The following is an 18,380-nucleotide window of genomic DNA, read 5'->3' as shown; positions in this document are numbered from 1 at the left end:
AATCCCCTGGCCTGCCTGTCTGACCTGTCCTGTCTTCTGAGCTTCAGACTTGGAAAGTCGCCTCTGTTCTGCATTTCCTTGGCCACTGACGTTGTGGCCTGTCCTCTCTAGTGTCTGCTTTTGGGGATGTTTGGAGGTCAGGTGTGACCCCTTAGGAGAACCCCTGCAGTTTTCCACAGGGATATGTCCATTGAATAGTGTTTGTACCTCCTTATGTCTTCCGGGAGAAAGGTTGTCGGAGGCACCATCTTCTGGGAACTATGCTCTTCCAGCCCTGCTGTGCTTATCTGAGTGTGATGTGGGATTCCCCTCTGTATGCTGTTAATATGTTTTATTGCTTTTGGCCAATGGCTTCACAGAATATAGCCAGACTGGAAAAGATATATAGAGTAGGCGGAGTCAGGGAGAAGCCATGTAGCCGTTGCAAGAGACGGATGGACAGAACCTTACCTGTAGGCCATAACTATGTGGCAATAGAATAGAAATGGGTTAATTTAAGATATAAGAGCTAGCCAATAAGAAGCATGAGCTCATAGGCCAAGCAGTGTTGTAATAATACAGTTTCTGTGTGATTATTTTGTGTCTGGGCAGCTGGGAAACGAACGCGTGGCCTCCACTCATGACATGAGTGGGAGTCTTTGGTTGAGTCTGGATAAAGAAGGCCAGTGGGTTTTCCTGAGGCAAGATCCAGCAGTTTTGTCCTACGCACTTTTCCTTTGTCACTTGGGACTTTTTTTGAAGTCACAATTCTGCCACCCTCAGAACACAGGCAGGGACGACAGTGAGGAACATGGTTTAAACTGATGCAGATTTACAGATAAACAGCTGAGGGGGAGCACTAGCCTCGTGAGCCCTGTGTTGCCACTCAGCAGGCACAGCTTGCTGGCTGTCTGGTCAGGGTTTCTTGAAGTCCTTATTCCATGTCTACAGACACTGAGCGACCGGGAGGGGCTGTGACAGGAGGTACTGTTGGTGTGGCTGATCACTGGTGTCATGGGTCCTGGCTGTCTGTGAGGAAGGCCAGCTGCCTTTAGGAAACGGAAATATTTTTGCCTCTGTTTAACCTCTGTGTTGAAAAATTATAGATTGTCTCTTACTACCAAATTGGCACATTGAATATTTTAAACTATAGTATTTGGGGTATAAAATACACATACTGTGAAATTCACTATTTAACTGTGTTTAGCTGTGCATAGTTCTGAGGCATCAACAGTCTTCAGGACATTGTACAATCTGTATATTTTGTGTGTTCTCTTACAGGAAGTTGTTCAGCTGCCTTTAGAGTTTGTGAAACAACTATGCTTAAAAATACAGTGTGAAAGACCAGGTAAGGTGTCAGACAGTGTTCAGTTTTTTGGGGGGAGAGGAGACAGGTCTCTTTTTGTAGCCCTGACTGCCCTGGAACTCACTATATAGATCAGACTGGCCTTGAACTCACAGAGATCCACCTGCCTTCGTTTCCCAAGTGCTGTGATTAAAGCCAACCACCATGGTTGGTTCATTTGTAATTTTAAAAGGCTTTGAAATGTTTACCCAGGTTAGGTACAGACATTTTGCAGCAGTTTTTGTGGCCAAAGGTTTAGTCGTCACCCCGAAGTCCCATTTCTTGTGTTTGCTGGTGGGCTTTGCTGGCAAGAACCAGAATAAAGCCTTTTCTTTCATGGTTACTGATCAAACATGTAAAATCCATGTATTGGTTGTGAAAATGTCTTTATAACTACCACCAAAAATAAGGCTATAGAATCATCCACAATAAAGTTCTTCCTGATTTGATTCAGAAAATGAAATAGTGCCCTGGAGTCTGTCTGGGGCAGAAGCAGGAAGTGGAGGGTGCTGGTCGCACTGGGCTCTGGTGTTAATGTCCACTAGGATGGACAGGGGCCAGCTTCAGGGTTCTACTCATCTGCTGCTGCTCAGTACCCCATTTTACTTCATACACAGTGGAGGTGTGACACTCCGCAGTGACAAGAGCCCTGCTGCTTTGTAATGGCTGAGCACTGGTCCCCAGGTGCAGAGAGCCCGATTCCAGCAGAGTTATGTTGAGGTGACATGGAAACAACAAGAATTAGGAAAAACAATAAAAATTGAAAGGAGGAAGGGGCTGTAGTATACTTCCCCTATTCCTGGGCAGAGAGAGTGGTGGAATTCGGGGCCATCCAAGACTCTTCTCGCTTCTGATTTCTGCTGCACGCTTTACAGCTCCCCAAGGTCATGTTCAGTGTTAAAAATTGACTAGAAGGGTTATGATTTATACCTGGGGGAGTAAGGATGAGATCTGCCAGTTGCAGAGGTGGAGCTGGGGTCCGGGAGAGTGCAGACATCCTCTTCTACAGTGACTGTGACAGCACTCACTGGGCGTGGCCTCCATGTCCAGGGTTAGAGCTTGACAGGGCTGACCTTCTTCCTAAAGGGCTGGCAGTATATGGCCTGATCATGTGTCATGGTAGCTTTCCCACTTCCCTGTTGCCTGCCTGAGGCTATCCTGTCTTGGGAACCTCCCCCACAGGACTCTTGTATTATAGGGCTGTCTGTCTCTTATCTCATGTTCTGTCTTCCAGAGTCTCGTTGTGACAAGGACCTGGACACACTCAGTGGTTATGCTATGTGCCTTCCCAATTTAACCAGACTTCAGACCTACCACTTTGTGGAGCACCGGCCGATTCTGTGTGTAGAGATTAAGGTGGGTTTTCATTCACGGTGGCATGACACTACAGGTGAAGGGAAAGGTGGCTTTCAGGTGATGAGCCCCTCCCTGAGTCTCCTTGGCTCTGTCTTGAGTGTGTTCAGCCTTTCTCAGGAGCTCAACTTGTTTCTTATTTATTTATTTATCTATTTATTTATTTATGAATGATTTATTTATTTATTTATACAGTATCCTGCCTGTTGGCCAGAAGAGGGCACCAGATCTCATTATAGGTGGTTGTGAGCCACCATGTGGTTGCTGGGAATTAACTCAGGACCTCTGGAAGAGCAGTCAGTGCTCTTAACCGCTGAGCCATCTCTCCAGCTCCTCAACTTGTTTCTTTTCATACTTCCCTGGTATTAACAATGGGGGAACCTACAAGCACACACCTGCACTGGATCCCCTCTGTACAGGGTGTACCTTAAAACCTCACAGTCTTGACCATGTGCTTCCTGTTTCTTACACTGAAGACCCAAATCTAGGGTTTCTTTTGACTGGAGACTGTTCTGCTCAGGAGATCTTCCCAGAGGCACAGAAGCCCTTCAGAGGTCTCTATGTACTGGCCCAGAGCCCTGGATCTTTGACCAAGACTCCCTTACTTCAGCTGCCTCTGCTAAGTAGTTGGCCAAGTACCCTAGAAGGCTTCCCCCACCCCACAGAACTATTACTTCTCCTCTTCCTTCCCTCGGAGAGGTGATGACCCTGAGGCATGCCTTGGCCCCCAAGTACTTGGACCTTATGATCCTTGGGGGCTGGATGTTTTGTCTCTTAGCTGCACTGTCCAGAACACTAAACTCAGGTTGTATGTACTGACAGCATGCAGAGTTTAGAAGGCAGCTGGGATTCCTGACGTCCTGGAAGCCTAGCAACTATCAGATGGGCGTCTTGCAGGCCCTACATAGTGACAGTGGGAACAATGGTTCTGCTTCTTGGAGCTGAGAACCCTCGGCCCATCTCCACTCTTCCAGCCTGCCAGTGAGAGTACAAAGCTGCTCTGTGTTATACTCCTGTCAACCAGGCAGAGCTCCACCAGTCCTCCTAGTGAGAAGCTGCCCTTTTGTCCTCTGGAGCAGAGAGGTGTAGACTGCGGGGAAAGTTGACAACAGTTTCTGGGGACATTTCTACCTGATCCTTGTTCTTCTCTAGCTCCTACTTAGTGTGTGTGTGTGTGTGTGTGTGTGTGTGGAGAAGTATGTGATTTCTACTAAACATTTCTTCTCTTATTTTATAGCCAAAATGTGGGTTTATTCCTTTCTCAAACGATGTTACCCACGAGATGAAACACAAGGTGTGCCGATACTGCATGCACCAGCACCTCAAGGTGAGAACTGAGTCAGGTGTGGGAGGGCGGAGTATAGAGCATCTGGGCCCGAGGGAAGCCACTGGGATTACTAGATGGAAAGGAATTGCTGATGACCCTCTTTTCATTTCATGAGTAGCTCACATTTACTTTATTATTCTTTAAGAGTTTTGATCTTTTTGTTTATTTTTGTGTGCGTGGAGGTCAGAGGACACTTGTAGTTGGTTCTCTCCTTTCACTATGTGAGATCTAAGGATCAAACTGTTAATGCCATGCTGGCTGACAATTAAGTAGCGAGTTTCATGCAAGCTAGGTAAGCACCCTACTCCCTGAGCTACAGCCCTGGTCCTCACTGTGTGGTTACTCTCCTCCCCCTTCTCCCTTGAAGCCCCATCTTGTTCCCTCCCATGACTCTGTTCTTCCCCTTTAAGCATATTCACACATAAGTATGCAGGGATAGAGATTAGAGAGGGTCTGTGTGGGACAGAGCTGGACTAGCTAAGTGTCCAGTTTCCTTCTTTTGCATATAGATAGTCGTCTGGTTTTCTTAGTGCCTGTGACTGTTCTTTCCTCTAAGCATTGGTCCTGGTAATCTCGAAGATGTTGGGCCTGTAGGCAAGGGGCTCCTCTCTGTTTTACTTTTGGTGTATGTATCTGTCTTCATGCCAGGACTTTGCTTTCTACAGGGTTTCTCTGTGTAGCCCTGGCTGACCCTGAACTCACTCTGTACACCAGGCTGGCCTCAAACTCAGAGATCTGCCTGCCTCTGCCTCCTGAGTGCTGGGACTAAATGTGCACACCACTGCCACCTGGCAGTTACTGTAGTTTTTTTATGTTGGAATTTTTTTTTTTATTAATGATTGAATGTTACGAGATTCTTTCCTGTTTCTCCTTTCTCCCTCTCTCTCTTTCTCCTTTATCCTCTTTTCCCTCTCATGGTTTTTAAAGACAAAGTCTTTTGTAGCTCAAATTGGCCTTGAATCCATAGGTAGCTGAGGATCTCTACCTCCTGGGAGTGTGAGCTTGTATAACACCTAATTCCTGTCCTAGGCTTTGACAGTCCTGGCAGGTGTAGGTGTGGTGTCCTGAACTTTTAACAGTTACGGCTTCTCTCTGTTCACTCAGAGCTACTGAACCCTTCTAGTTAGCCTTCATTTAAGTTATTCTTTTCAACTACATATTTATTATTATAAGGATTTATTTTATTATTTTAAATGATATGCATGTTTGTATCTATGTGTAGATATGTGTTTGAGGTGTGCAGACACACAGGCAAAATACCCATACACATAAAATTTTTTTTCAAAGGAAAAAAATCTTTAAAAATTTGATCTTTGAGCCAGGCAGTGGTGGTGCACACCTTTAATCCCAGTACTCAGGAGGCAGAGACAGGCAGATCTCGGTGAGTTTGAGGCCAGTTTAGTCTACAAGAGTGAGTTCCAGGACAGCTAAGACTACACAAAAAAAAAACCCTGTCTCAAAATTTTTTTGTTCTTTGATAATTTCATATATGAATATTTAATATATTCTGATCATACTACCCTCACCCTCCCTTATATTGCTCCTATCTCCAACCCCTTTTAATTATTACTGTTTTAAATTAATTAATCTATTATTTGTATATGTGTGTGTGCATATGGTGTGCATGTGTACACAACCTGAGTGAGGAAGTCAGAGTCAAAGGACCACTATCAGGAGTCAGTTCTCTGCCCTGTTGAGGCAGGGTCCTCTCTTGTTGTTTCTGCCATGATGCTTATTCGGGTTAAGTTGGATTGCAAGCTTCCAGAAGTCTTGTGTCTGTGCCTCCTGTCTTGCTGCAAGAGTGCTGAGATTACACGTGTGCCGCACAATGCCTCGGGAGTGCTAGAATTACATGTGTGCTACACATAAAGCTTTTTAGCTTGGGTTCTGTGATTGAACTCAGGTTATCTGGCGTTTTACCTACTGAGCCATCTCCCCTACCCCCCCCCCCCCCCCCATTTTATTTGGTTTTTCAAGACAAGGTTTTTTAGTAGCTAGGGAGCCTGTCTTGGAACTCTTTCTGTAGACCTGGCTGGCCTCAAACTCGGAGATCCACCTGCCTTTGCCTCCCAAGTGCTGGGATTAAAGGCGTGCGCCACCACCTCCTGGCATCCCACTGAACATCTTGCCAGTCCCATTTTAATTTTTTTGAGGTACGGTCTCATGTGACTCAGATTCAAACTTTTTCTCATCCTGCCTCTACCTTTGTTACTGTTTAGTGACTGCTCTGCTTCTTCTGTGATGTCTATATAAGTTTTAAAATTTTATTATTGTTAGTTGTGTGTGTGAGAGAGGTGTGCATGCGCGCGGGCATACTCATGTTAAGGCACATATGTGGAGGTCAGAGGACAGTGATTGGGAGTCAGTTCTTCTCTCTTTACACTTTGGGTTCTGGAATTGGAACCCAGGCCTCTAAGGCTCTGCAAGTTCTTTTACCCCCTGAACCATCTTCCCAGCCCCATAAATTCCCATATGAATCCTTGGTCACTTGTGGTCCCTGAACTCTCTACTTGATTTACTGCTTACTGGAATTGGTAGTTTTTCAAACCAGTGCATCTCTTAAGTCTTTGCTGAGGGAGGGTGTGTCTATGTGTGTGTGTGCGTGTGTGTGTGCGCGCGCGCGTGTACGCTTGTTTGTGCACAAGTGCTCAAGCTCAATAGGGTCGTGGACAGTTTTGGGTTACCTTTCTCTTCCATGGAGTCTCAGAGAAGCTCGAGAACCTAAGAGAAACATACATGTGTCCACCTAGGAAGGAGAAAGAAAAAAGATAAAACCTCTTGAGTAAATCGGGAGTGGGGGGGGGAGGGAGAAGGAAAGGGGAGTGGGAAAAAATGTATAGCACCTGCCTATCCAAACAATTAAAATGAGAAGAGAGGGGGCTAATTAAAACGGGGACAAAAAAGATCAAGAGAGAGCTTAGGGCCTTCTCTGTTCTCTCCATGGCCCGTTGGTGGTTTTCTAGATTACCAGGGGTGTGTTAGATGGAGCTTTCCAAAGCTGTGTACATCCTTATTACCCAGCTTTTTCTTTTGAGTTTTAGGTTATACTTGCTTGCCCCACGGTTACCCACTGTGTAAGGAAGTCATGAAGGTAAACGGTAGCCTCTAGATTTTCTTGACAAATGCTCCAGAAAAGATGTCTGCAGTGGGTGGGCTCTCAGTTAGGTCAGTAAAGACAACCATGTAAGTCCAGCCTTCCTGGAACTGAGAGACAGGGCAGTTAATGGCAGTCCTCTGGGCTGAGGCTGTGGATGTGCCTGCCCTGTTTTGTGTTCTTCATGGATATTGCCCGGCTGCCGTTCTGCACTGTGCATGCAACAGGCTCATGTTTGTTTCCCTTGTGGTAGAGATAGGGTGCTGGCTAGTTTTTTTGTCAACTTGACAGACTAGAGTCATTTAGGAAGAGAGAACCTCCATTGCGAAAGTGTTCCTACCAGCTTAGCCTGTGGGACATTTTCTTGATTAATGATTGATGTGGGAGGTCCCATTCCATAGCAGGCATTGCTATCCCACAAGGAACAGTGTCACCTCTGGATGGGTGGTCCTGGGTTTTATAAGCAGGTTGAGTAAACCATGGACCGCACTCCTCCATGGCTTCTGCTTCAATTGAGTTCTTGCCCCTTGCCCTGACTTCCCTCAGTGATAGACCTGGATGTATAAGATGAAATAACCCCATTGTCCCTAAGTCAGTTTTGGTCATAGGCTCCCTCCTCCCCGACAGAGTTTCTTGTAGCTTTCTTTTTAGCCTGTCCTGGAACTTGCTCTGTAGACCAGACTGGCCTTGAACTCACAGAGATCCACCTGCCTCTGCCTCCGGAGTGCTGGGATTAAAGGCATGCACCACCACCGCCCAAGCTGGTCATAGTGAGAGAAACCCTAACTAAGATAATAGGGCATTTAAAATGTCAAAAAGAAACTTGGCACGGTGTTGCACACCTTTAATCTTGGCATTTGAGACGCAGAGGTAGACAGATTTCTGTGAGTTTGAGCCTAGCCTGGTCTACATAAGAGAGTTCCACAGGGTTACACAGTGAGATTAAAAAGTGTCACTCTACCTGTTCTTATTTATTTAGATTTAGTTGATTTTTTTCTTTTTTAGAAGATAGACTTTTATTTTTATGAACAAGTGTTTTGCTTGCATCTGTGAATGTACTCTTTGCCTGATGCCATAGAGGTGAGAAAGGGGGTTTCAGAGCCCTGGAACTGGAAAAACAGTTGTAAGTGGCCATGTGTATGCTGGGAATGGAACCCGATTTCTTTGCAAGAGCAACCATTGTTGCTAAACACTGAGCCTTCTTTCCACTTCTTGAGTTGTTTTTCTTGAGTTCCCCGGATTCTTAAAGAACTTTAGACATTTTCTGAGGTTTCAGAATTTATTATTCTGGCAAATTTTGCTAGTTTTACATGAACATAAAAAACATGTCCATCTCATGTGATAGGTTGTTTAAGAAGTATATATTTTAAAATTAAGAAATAATGCTCACTCATAACTGATAGTTGGATACTTCCCTTCTCTAGTGATTCATGGTATTAGTTTGGTTGTCTTTCCAGACTGTTCTAGAGTAACAGTTCAGACACAGACAAGCAGTGGTGCCTGTTCCCATGTTTGTTGGTGGAGCATGCAGACATAAGGTACAATAGGGTCAGGCTGGAGAGATGGCTCAGAGGTTAAGTGCACTGGCTGCTCTTTTAGAGGTCCTGAGTTCAATTCCTAGCAACCACTTTGTGGCTCACAACCATCTATATTGAGATCTAGTGCCCTCTTCTGGCGTACAGGCAGAACACTATACATACTAAATAAATCTTATTTTAAAAAAAATAGGATTGTGTTATTTGTACTTCTGCCCAGTGCTCCCTCCACATTAAGTAATTTTTCAGGATTTTGTGTTGTAAAGTTTTTCTCAAGATGTTTTTGCATGAGTAACTATACTTTTAAAGCAAACACGACATCACATTATAGGTATTGTTCGCCAGTTATTGGTGATGTTTTAGTTCATCTTTTGGAGTGGCTGCATCCGTACACTCATTCATTCCTTTACTGTATTCTTTCCTCCTGCAGTAAATATCTTAATATCTGCAGCAAATGCTGTGCCCACATCCCTGTTGCCTCTTTGTTCTGTGTAGCTATTTTAGATTTAGGTTTACTAATTTGGAATTGTACACATTTTTTTAAGTTTTGGTAATTACCACAAAAGGCTGTGCCAAGTTACCATTCTTCTGGCAACATAAGATTGCATGTGTAGTGTCCTTTCCCTTGCTGCTAACAGTTTAGAGACTTGCTATTCTCATCACCAGACCTTCACATGCCTGCTGAACTGGCAGTGACTGAGGCCGAGGGGTAGCAGGAGTTTCCTAGGGTGAAGGGTCAAATGGGCTTCTTCTACATAGGGGTGTACACCTGGGACCTCTCCCAGATCAAGGCCGCAGCCCATCTTAGATTATGCTGTTTTGTGAGCTTTATTAGTAGTCAGAGAAATCGTTTGCTATGTCATCTTGGTGTTTTCCAGGTAGCAACTGGAAAGTGGAAGAAAATAAGTAAATACTGTCCCCTCGACCTCTACTCAGGGTAAGAGTCACTTCTCATTTGCTGTTTTGATTGGGTGGTGCCTGCTAAGGGACAGCCTTTGAGGTAGAGGTTTTGAGGGTTACTTTGTGAAGTATTAATGACATGTATGTGAGGAAGAGGGGGCGGGGATTAGAGGCATGTTCTGTGAAGTGGGGATAGTGGGCATCTTCTATGAGGGAGGACCTGGGGGTGGCGAGGTGAGGCGAGGACAGGTATTTTGTATTGTGGGGAGACTGGGGTGTATTCTGTAAGCTGGTTGTAAGTATCATCTGAAGTGTTGGGATTGGAGTATGTTCTGTAAAGTGGGAGTGTTGGTGAGGTTGGAATATACATGGAGGTTCTGTGCAGTGGTAAATGTGTGGGGTTCAGTGAAGTGGGGAATGGAAGGTATTCTGTGAGCTGGGTGTGGCTTTGTTCTGTCTAAAGGATTCCTTGCTCATTTCAGAAAACAAAATCATTTTGGCAGTGCAGTAAGGGAGAATTGTGATTGATTTACCCGTGCCCCCAAGGCTGCATGTTATGAAGTGAACAATAATACAGAGCAGTATTGAGAATTTATAACTTATCAAACCTGAGTCAGGAGCTGTCCTTGGAATGTTTATAATGCAGCCTTTTCAAAGCTGGCTGTGGGTGCCAGTGCTGACGTCCTGTCTGCAGTGTGACCTCAGGACGTGGTTTGGAATCCTTGTTTGGGGTGGGTTTGCCTCTCTGGGAGCCCTGTAGATTCCATGTGGGGGTGAGAAAGGGGCTGTGTTCAGGGACACTGATGGAGGGCCTGGGGTACGGTCTGGAGCATGAGTGGCAACAAGGAAGAGACAACAGGTGTCAGTTGCTTTTAAGTAGGGCAGAGGGCAGGAGGGGGCCAGTCCCACAGTCCCCCAATGGGAGGGAGGGTGAGAGGTCCCATGTTCCTGCCTTTTTGAGACTTCCTGCCCTTTCCAGAGGTCTGTCACGGCATCTGATCTCCATGCCCAAGCACGTGCTCTAGCCTCTGCAAGCTGCAGCTGAGGATCTTCTAGAAGGATGAGATGGAGCTAGATGGACTCTGAGTGATTGGTGTACCTTGGCCTTCTGGTTCCCTGCAACTGCAGATCCCTCATGACTGCCTTTGGGCCCTAAACCAAACTCCCCTCATGTGCTCAGGGCCACAGTTACTGGTAGCTCTAGGTCCCAGTTCGGTTTGGAACCATGTGTATGAATATGTGTGGAGAGCAGTCCAGCCCACTGCCTTTAAATCCTTTAATGCTTTGTCCTTCCAGAAACAAGCAGCGCATGCACTTTGCCTTGAAGAGTCTGCTGCAGGAGGCACAGAACAATCTGAGGATATTTAAGGTAAGAGCTGTTTCCATTCTATGGTGGATTCCCGGCAAACCTACCACACTATGATCCTGGCCACAGGTTCTGAGACCGGATTTGTCGTGGTGTCCAAGCTGGTTTGCCTCAGACCAGCTCTCCATGCCTTGACCTTGCAGGAGGAGGAGGCATGGTTGAAGGAGGGAGAGGACAGGCAGGGCTAGCCTTGGCAGGAGGTGGTGGCTGTGGCCATGGTGGGAATGTATCTCTAGAGTCCCCTTTGCTATTGTCCCATTGGACAGAAGTTGGACTTGAGGCAGCGTGGACAGAGAATGGACTTTCCAAAGCCCGTGTCTCGCTTGGTCTGGGAAAATGATTGGTGAACTGGAGGTACTGTCCTGTCTTGGCTGTGTGGCTGATGCCTTCATGAAGAGGGTGGGACGTGGGCCGGTGTTAACCAGACCTGACAGGAGAACTTCCAGATTAAGATGACCACCCTGGAGGCTGGTCAGAGTAATCAGCATCCTTTGCTGTCTGTTTCATATCCCCAGATCCAGAAAAGGAAGACAGTTTTAATTTTATTTTTTAATTTTAATATATTTTTAATTGATATTTATTGAGCTCTACATTTTTCTCTGCTCCCCTCCCTGTTTCTCCCCTCCTCCCTCCATCCCCCCCTCCAAGGTCCCCCACGCTCCCAGTTTACTCAGGAGATCTTATCTTTTTCTACCTTCTACTTCCCATGTAGATTAGATCTATGTAAGTCTCTCCTAGTGTCCGCATTGTTTAGGTTCTTTGGGATTGTGGTTTGTAGGCTGGCTTTCTTTGCTTTATGTTTAAAGACCACCTATGAGTGAGTACATGTGATATATTGTCTTTCTGTGTCTGGGTTACCTCACTCAAAATAATATTTTCTAGCTCCATCCATTTTCCTGCAAAATTCAAGCTGTCGTTATTTTTTCTGCTGTGTAGTACTCCATTGTGTAAATGTACCACATTTTCCTTATCCATTCTTTGGTAGAGGGGCATTTAGGTTGTTTCCAGGTTCTGGCTATGACAAACAATGCTGCTATGAACATAGTTGAGCACATGTCTTTGAGGCAGGATTGAGCATCCTTTGGATATATACCCCAAAATGGTATTACTGGGTCTTGAGGAAGGTTGTTTCCTAATTTTCTGAGAAATCGCCACACTGACATCCAAAGTGGTTGTACCAGCTTGCACTCCCACTAGCATTAATTTTATTCTTAAAAAAGACCATGTGCGACCTGTGGTGTGCACACGTATGCTGTGCTGCTTGTATAGAGACAGGACAGTCCTTAGATTCAGTTCTTTCCACAGTGGGATCTGGGAATCAGATTAAGGTTGCCACTGAGTGACTTCTCTCCCTATTGTTTTACTTTGCCAGGCGTGGTGCGCGTCTTCAATCCCAGCACTCAGGAGGCAGAAACATGCAGATCTCTGTGAGTTCAGGGCCAGTCTGGTCAACAAAGCTAGTTCCAGGACAGCCAGGGCTGTACAGAGAAACCCTGTCTGGAAAAACTAAAAGAGATTAGGAGCCTGGTATTTAAATCCTGGAGGGAGATAAATCCCTTTAACTTTGAAGCTCATTTCTAAATCTGTCAGGCCACATTTGAAGAATCTGGTCTGTTGCTTCTGTAAAAATCAGCTTGGAAGAATCCAGAAATTAGCCAGCCCTTCCCCAAGAGGTGGCTTAAGGAAATTGGTATGTGATGGCTATTTTATTTTTTTATTTTTTTTTGTTTTTTTAAGACAGGGTTTCTCTGTAGCTTTGGAGCCCTTCCTGAAACTAGCTCTTGTAGACCAGTCTGGCCTCGAACTCACAGAGATCCACCTGCCTCTGCCTGCTGAGTGCTGGGATTAAAGGCGTGCGCCACCACCGCCTGGCAATGGCTTTTTAAAAACAATGTAAAAACTTTTTTTTTTCTCTTATTTTTTGAGACAGGGTTTCTCTGTGTAGCTCTTGCTGTTCTGGAACTCCCTCTCTAGATCAGGCTGGCCTCAAATTCAGAGATCCACCTGGCTCTGTCTCCAAAGTGCTACGCCTAAAGGTGTAAAATTAAAAACCATAAACAAATTGATCTCTTTTACTTTGTGTGTGTGTGTGGGGGGGGTCACAGGACAATTTGCAGTTCTGTCTTTCCATCATGTGGGTCCTTGGCTTTAAACTGAAGTCATTAAGCTTGGTGGTAAGCACCCTTATGTACTGAGCCATCTTGCTAGCTCTGTTGTGCTCTCTAAAGCAGTAGGCAGCAGTGCCGTGAGTTCAGCATGGTTAGCCCTGGCAGTTCTCGGGCTCTCTGTCTGATGTTGTGCATTTGCTGCTCCCTGAAATTCTGCAAACCAGCAAAGCAGAACATTCCCGAAGCTCTGAAGGTCCAGGCTTGGAGAAGCTGCCTGACTGTGGTCAGTGATCCCATCTGGACACTTGTGCTTAGAGACAGTGTAGGATTCAAAGAGTGTGGACCTTGTTATAGAATCTCTATGCTACCTAGGTTGTGACTATGCCAGATGTCCTATGAAATCTTTGAACGGCCATATTTGTATGTGTAAACTCCATCTCTGGATTTTACATTTACAATGTCCCTCAAATCTAGACCCTTGATGCTGGGGTAAGGTGTCACTGTGAGGACTCCCTGACCACTTTTGGGCCTGGAGGAGGGGCCAGCTTTACCATGAGCACAAATGACCCTACCTTGGATGTCATTTGACTAACTCACCTCCACTGTGGTCACCCTCTTCTTCCTGCCTAGCATGGTGAGCGGTGCCTTAGTTTGTCCCTTGGACAGCACCTAGATAGGAGTCTCTGGAGAGGCACCCCAGGATCTAATGAGGAAAAGATAGCCATACCTCCCAAGGTCAACTTACTCTCTTGACTATTACTGCTCTCCTGAGACCATAGCTTCACACATCCACTCGTTGCCTGTGTCTTAGCTGTTGCTCTTAGAAGGCATTTCCCCTTTGTGCCATAGTTATGGGGAAACTCTGGTATCTTTGGTAAGAGCCTTACAGGTGCTGTGATGTTGTGTTTGCTTGGACTGGAGGGTGTTAGAGGACCCACCATGTGGCTTACATATGAAGGCATGTAGTTCAGAGAGCCTTGAGATGCTTCTGGTGTTGTCCCCAGCTCAGGTCTTGTCACAACCCAGTGTCCGCATGCGTCCTTGCTTGAGTGCTCAGACTGCTTGAGTGCTCAGACTGAATGCTGTGTGGCAAGGAGCAACTTTTCAGGGTTCTATAAAGAAGGTCAACAGTTTTAAAGCAGGAACATTTCTATGTCAGGGATCTGGTCACTTCTCTTACCACCGACTCTGGGGTCTGTGGGGCCTAATCTGACCCCTAGACACTGCTTGGGCCCCCAAGTAACTGGGGATTTGTGGACATCTGTGGCTTTGTGCTCAGTATTTGCTCAGACATGCTGTGAGATCATTGTCTGATGGTGTCAGTTCAGGGTGCTGGCCTGAAGTTTCTGAACCTTTCTTTCTCTGACCCATGCTCAGTGATATAGCGCGGAGAGTAGGGTTCTTCAGAGGAGCTAGTGTACAGCAACCCTGACTACCTCGTCTAAATAAACACTGGGGCCCTCTGTTTGTGCTCTGTCCTGCTGGTTTTTGTCAGCTTGTGTGATCCATCTCCCTTTCTTCTTTTTCCTGCCTGAAGAATGGCGAGCTGATTTATGGTTGTGGTGATGCCCGGAGCCCTGTGGCTGACTTGAAGGAGCTTGCGCACCACTTGAAGCCCTTCTTCTTCCCTTCCAATGGCTTGGCCAGTGGGCCTCACTGCACAAGGGCCGTGATCCGGGAGCTGGTGCGTGTTATCACGAGGGTGCTGCTGAGTGGCTCAGACAAAGGCCGAGCAGGTGCCCTGAGGCTTGGGCTCCAGGGCCCACGTGTCTGTGAAGCCAGCCCTTTCAGCAGGAGCCTACATCACCAAGGTAGGGCTGGGCCTTCTCCAGTGGGTTGTGGGTCTACAGGTGCATTTAGACTATCCCTCCCCATAAGTAGCCAGAGTGGCACCTGCATTGTGACTTCTGTGTCCCTGCTTGGCTTTGTGGCACCTTTGGAGGTGCTGTCTAGTTCTGTAATGGTTCCACAGGATGAGGCTTAGCTGACTCACAGAATTGAGACTTGCTTTTCACCTTTAGCTGGGTTTTTAAGCTGCTCGACATACTTGGACTGTATAGCTCCTACTAGTACTGCCTGTATCCTGTGTGTGCTGCAGTGAGTCCGTGCTCCACTGTATGTTTCCCCTCTGACCATCATCCTGACTTTGGATGCAGACTCCTCGGTCTGCTTGTCAGACAAGAACTGGGACCAGGAGTCCTTTGTGATTGGGCTGAACACTGGAGTGAGGACAGGCTTTCAGGGTCTCTGGCTCCAGCTTGCCTTCCTGTTAAATAGGAGGGGGTTGGATCAGCCCTGCCACTGCCATGTTGTGATGCCGACCATTGGGAGTCCTTTGAGCTTGATAGTGAATGGCCTGTGTCCTTCAGAAACTACACAGGCCTAGCCTTATTTCTTCCTCATGCCAGCTGTCTTTTAATTTTTTTTTTTTTTAAAACTAAGTGACTGTTCTGGGCTTTGAACTTGTTATGAAAGCTATTCCTTATTGCTGAAACTAAGCCTACAGTCTGAGTGCATTGCTGTAGAATGTGTCTGGAAGGACACAGATAGTTGCTGGCACCTAGGTGATCTGGTGACACCAGAGTCTTCTCTCACAGACCTTTCTGACACTAAAGTTGCTGGCACCTAGGTGATCTGGTGACACCAGAGTCTTCTCTCACAGACCTTTCTGACACTAAAGTGCAAACAGACCCAACTCATGGGTAAGCAGTATTTGAAACAATGAAATAATACTCATGTTTTCTTGTAACCCAGTGTTTGTTTTTTTTTTTTTTTTTAATAGCATGAATCTGTCAGCACATGTAGATTTTTATCTTTTAGCTACCATGATTGCGGTAGACATTCACAGCATGGACATCCTGCTGTTTTGACACAGGGCGTCTGATGTGTGACTGAGAACATCTTGCTGGAGTGTCTGAATAGACATTGTTCCCTCCCTCGTCTTTTCCTTTAGTTGGTTCTTTCTAAGAGACCTCAGCTAAGATGACACTGTACATGTCACTGTGAGAGCATGAGCGAAGGATGGAGCTTTGTTGTCTCACCTGTCCCAGTGAGGACAGGACCTTGCTAATGGTCTTGACCACTGTCCATTACTTTGCATGTTTAATTCATATTGTGGCAGCCAGACCCTGTCCCTCTTGATATGTGAGCTTTAATGGGTTTTGGCTCTGGAAACAGAGCCCCAGTTGGTCTTGAAGGGGTGAGGATGTTGCAGTTCACGTAGAATGATTATCTTTACTTACATATAAAGTGACTTCTAGAGCATGGATGGAGTTAAAGGATATTCTGGGTCAGTGTTTGGACAGCACAGGCCCAAGGGGAGAGGCACAGTCTCCATCTGTTTTGTTTGTAGAGCCACTAGGTGCAAAGGGTAGTCTGTGCTCGGTCATCTTTGCAGCTTTATAAAGAATGCAGTGTCGGCCCTCGGTGCTAGGCTGGGGCCCAGGCTATGTCTGTAATGCCCAGTGGTTAAACCCAGGGTGAACTCTGCTGTCTGCGCCGGCCTGGGTCTCCCTCCGCAGTCTTCAAGATTTGATAATGAACCTGCTCTCGTTCTCCCTTGATGTTCTTGGTAGGAAAAAACACCCCAGAGCACTCGGGGTTACCGAAGGGCTGTCTTCTATACAAAACCCTCCAGGTGCAGATGTTGGACCAGCTGGACATCGAAGGCCTCTACCCTCTATACAACCGGGTTGAGCGCTACCTGGAGGAGTTCCCGGAGGAGAGGTGAGGCTGGCGCCAGAGGCAGCTTTGAGGCTAGGCTGGTTAAGGTTGCCTGAACTCCAGAACAAAACAAACCTCCCAAATAGAACCTGGCTTCAGAAGACCCCTACAACCAACTCTCTGCTGAGGAAGTCCCCTTTGGGATGTGTGTGTGCCAGGGTCCATATGAGATTAGTGGTTCATCACTAAGACACAGAAATAAAAAATTTAAATGTGACCAAAATTCGTATGTCAGGGCCTGGCCTGCAGAGGGCAGTGTTGTCCCACAGGTTGCTCCAGTTAGCCCACTGCCTTTGTAGCTCCTGAGCTTCTCTATCACATCTAAGGCCCTGTGCCTGCATTGTGGGTTCCCAAGTTCACACCTGCAGTGTCTGATGGGCAGTTCTCTTTGTACCTCACTGGCTTTTGCCTAAGGGTGTGTGAACGGCTGAGGGCTAAGCCTGGCTCCCCTGAACCCTGGGGGTTGTTGAAGATCTTGATGGTACAGAATCAGGCTTAATGAGAGCAAGCAAGGTCTCTTAGCTGCCTCTGAAACAAAGCATGTAATCGTTAGGTTGGGCCTTGTGATACAGAATGTGTTAGTGAGTGAAAGTCTCCAGGAGACTCTTCATCCTGTTTATTTGGTCTTGGTGTTTTTCCTTCAGGAAAACATTACAGATAGATGGGCCTTATGATGAAGTATTTTACCAGAAGCTGCTTGATCTGTCTACTGAAGATGATGGGACAGTGGCCTTTGCATTAAGGAAGGTGAGTAGACTCATTGAGAAGCACTGCGTTCCTGAGGTGTTAATACCCCTCCCCTCCACAACAGTGACAGGGACAGCCCAGAACTTAGAGATTTATTTATTTATTTATTTTTGGTTTTTCGAGACAGGGTTTCTCAGTGTAGTCTTGGTTGTCCTGGAACTCGCTCTGTAGACCAGGCTGGTCTCGAACTCACAGAGATCTGCCTGGCTTTGCCTCCTGAGTGCTGGGATTAAAGGCGTGCACCACCACTGCCCAGCCTAGAACTGATTTAAAGCAGAGTGACTGCAGCGTTTCTCAGATGAGCTGGGGCAGCTAATGGAGATGGAGGGTCTAAGTGAAATTTCTCTTGGCTCTGTTCTTCTCTTCAGAGGCAGGCTCCAGTGCGTGGTGGCCCCGGCCCCCACTTTTGAGAGCCTGACAACTATGCTGTGTCTGAGGCTTGAGAGAGGGATTGAGAAGGTCTTATAAAGCCAAGGCCACAGAGGTTGAGGTGGAGGCTGAAACTTTCTTAAGCTGGGGGAACTCCAGAAAGTTCTGGGTCACGGTACAGCAATGGAGGCTGCCACATCCAGCTGTGAGTACCTGGAAGGAGGCAGAAAACCCAAGTAAATGTAGCCACACAGCTATCTAGAACTGGCTGAAAGAAATCCATTGGGAACATACAAAGTGCTGGTGTCTAGGCACTGGCTCTGAGACGGGCTGCTGATAGGTTTTCATGTCAAATGTACCATCACATGCCCTCATAGATACTTATCCCAGAGAAATGAGGACTTATGTACAGGAGAACTATGACAACCCGTGTTTTCAGCACATGCTCTACTAGGTTAGAAAATACTGGTGCGGCCGCACGTGCAGCTCCACTCACTGCTGCATGAATGGCTCAGGGGAGCTCTTCTGAACAAC

At 46.5% G+C, this 18,380-nt stretch overlaps 1 protein-coding gene across 1 annotated transcript in view; it reads left to right on the top strand.

Moving 5' to 3' along the window:
- Positions 1-18,380, top strand: part of Ippk (inositol-pentakisphosphate 2-kinase) — a 45,289-nt gene that overhangs the window by 12,775 nt on the left and 14,134 nt on the right. The window contains exons 4-11 of the mRNA XM_038335245.1: positions 1,261-1,327; positions 2,559-2,680; positions 3,915-4,004; positions 9,512-9,570; positions 10,830-10,902; positions 14,545-14,818; positions 16,583-16,733; positions 17,375-17,477. Of these exons, the coding sequence (XP_038191173.1) occupies positions 1,261-1,327; positions 2,559-2,680; positions 3,915-4,004; positions 9,512-9,570; positions 10,830-10,902; positions 14,545-14,818; positions 16,583-16,733; positions 17,375-17,477 (939 nt within the window). The remainder of the gene's footprint in view (positions 1-1,260; positions 1,328-2,558; positions 2,681-3,914; positions 4,005-9,511; positions 9,571-10,829; positions 10,903-14,544; positions 14,819-16,582; positions 16,734-17,374; positions 17,478-18,380) is intronic.

Source organism: Arvicola amphibius, chromosome 6 (assembly GCF_903992535.2).
Source record: "Arvicola amphibius chromosome 6, mArvAmp1.2, whole genome shotgun sequence".
Taxonomy (NCBI): Eukaryota; Metazoa; Chordata; class Mammalia; order Rodentia; family Cricetidae; genus Arvicola; species Arvicola amphibius.
Note: the sequence above shows the minus strand (reverse complement) of the source record. Positions and strands in the feature narration are given on the sequence as shown.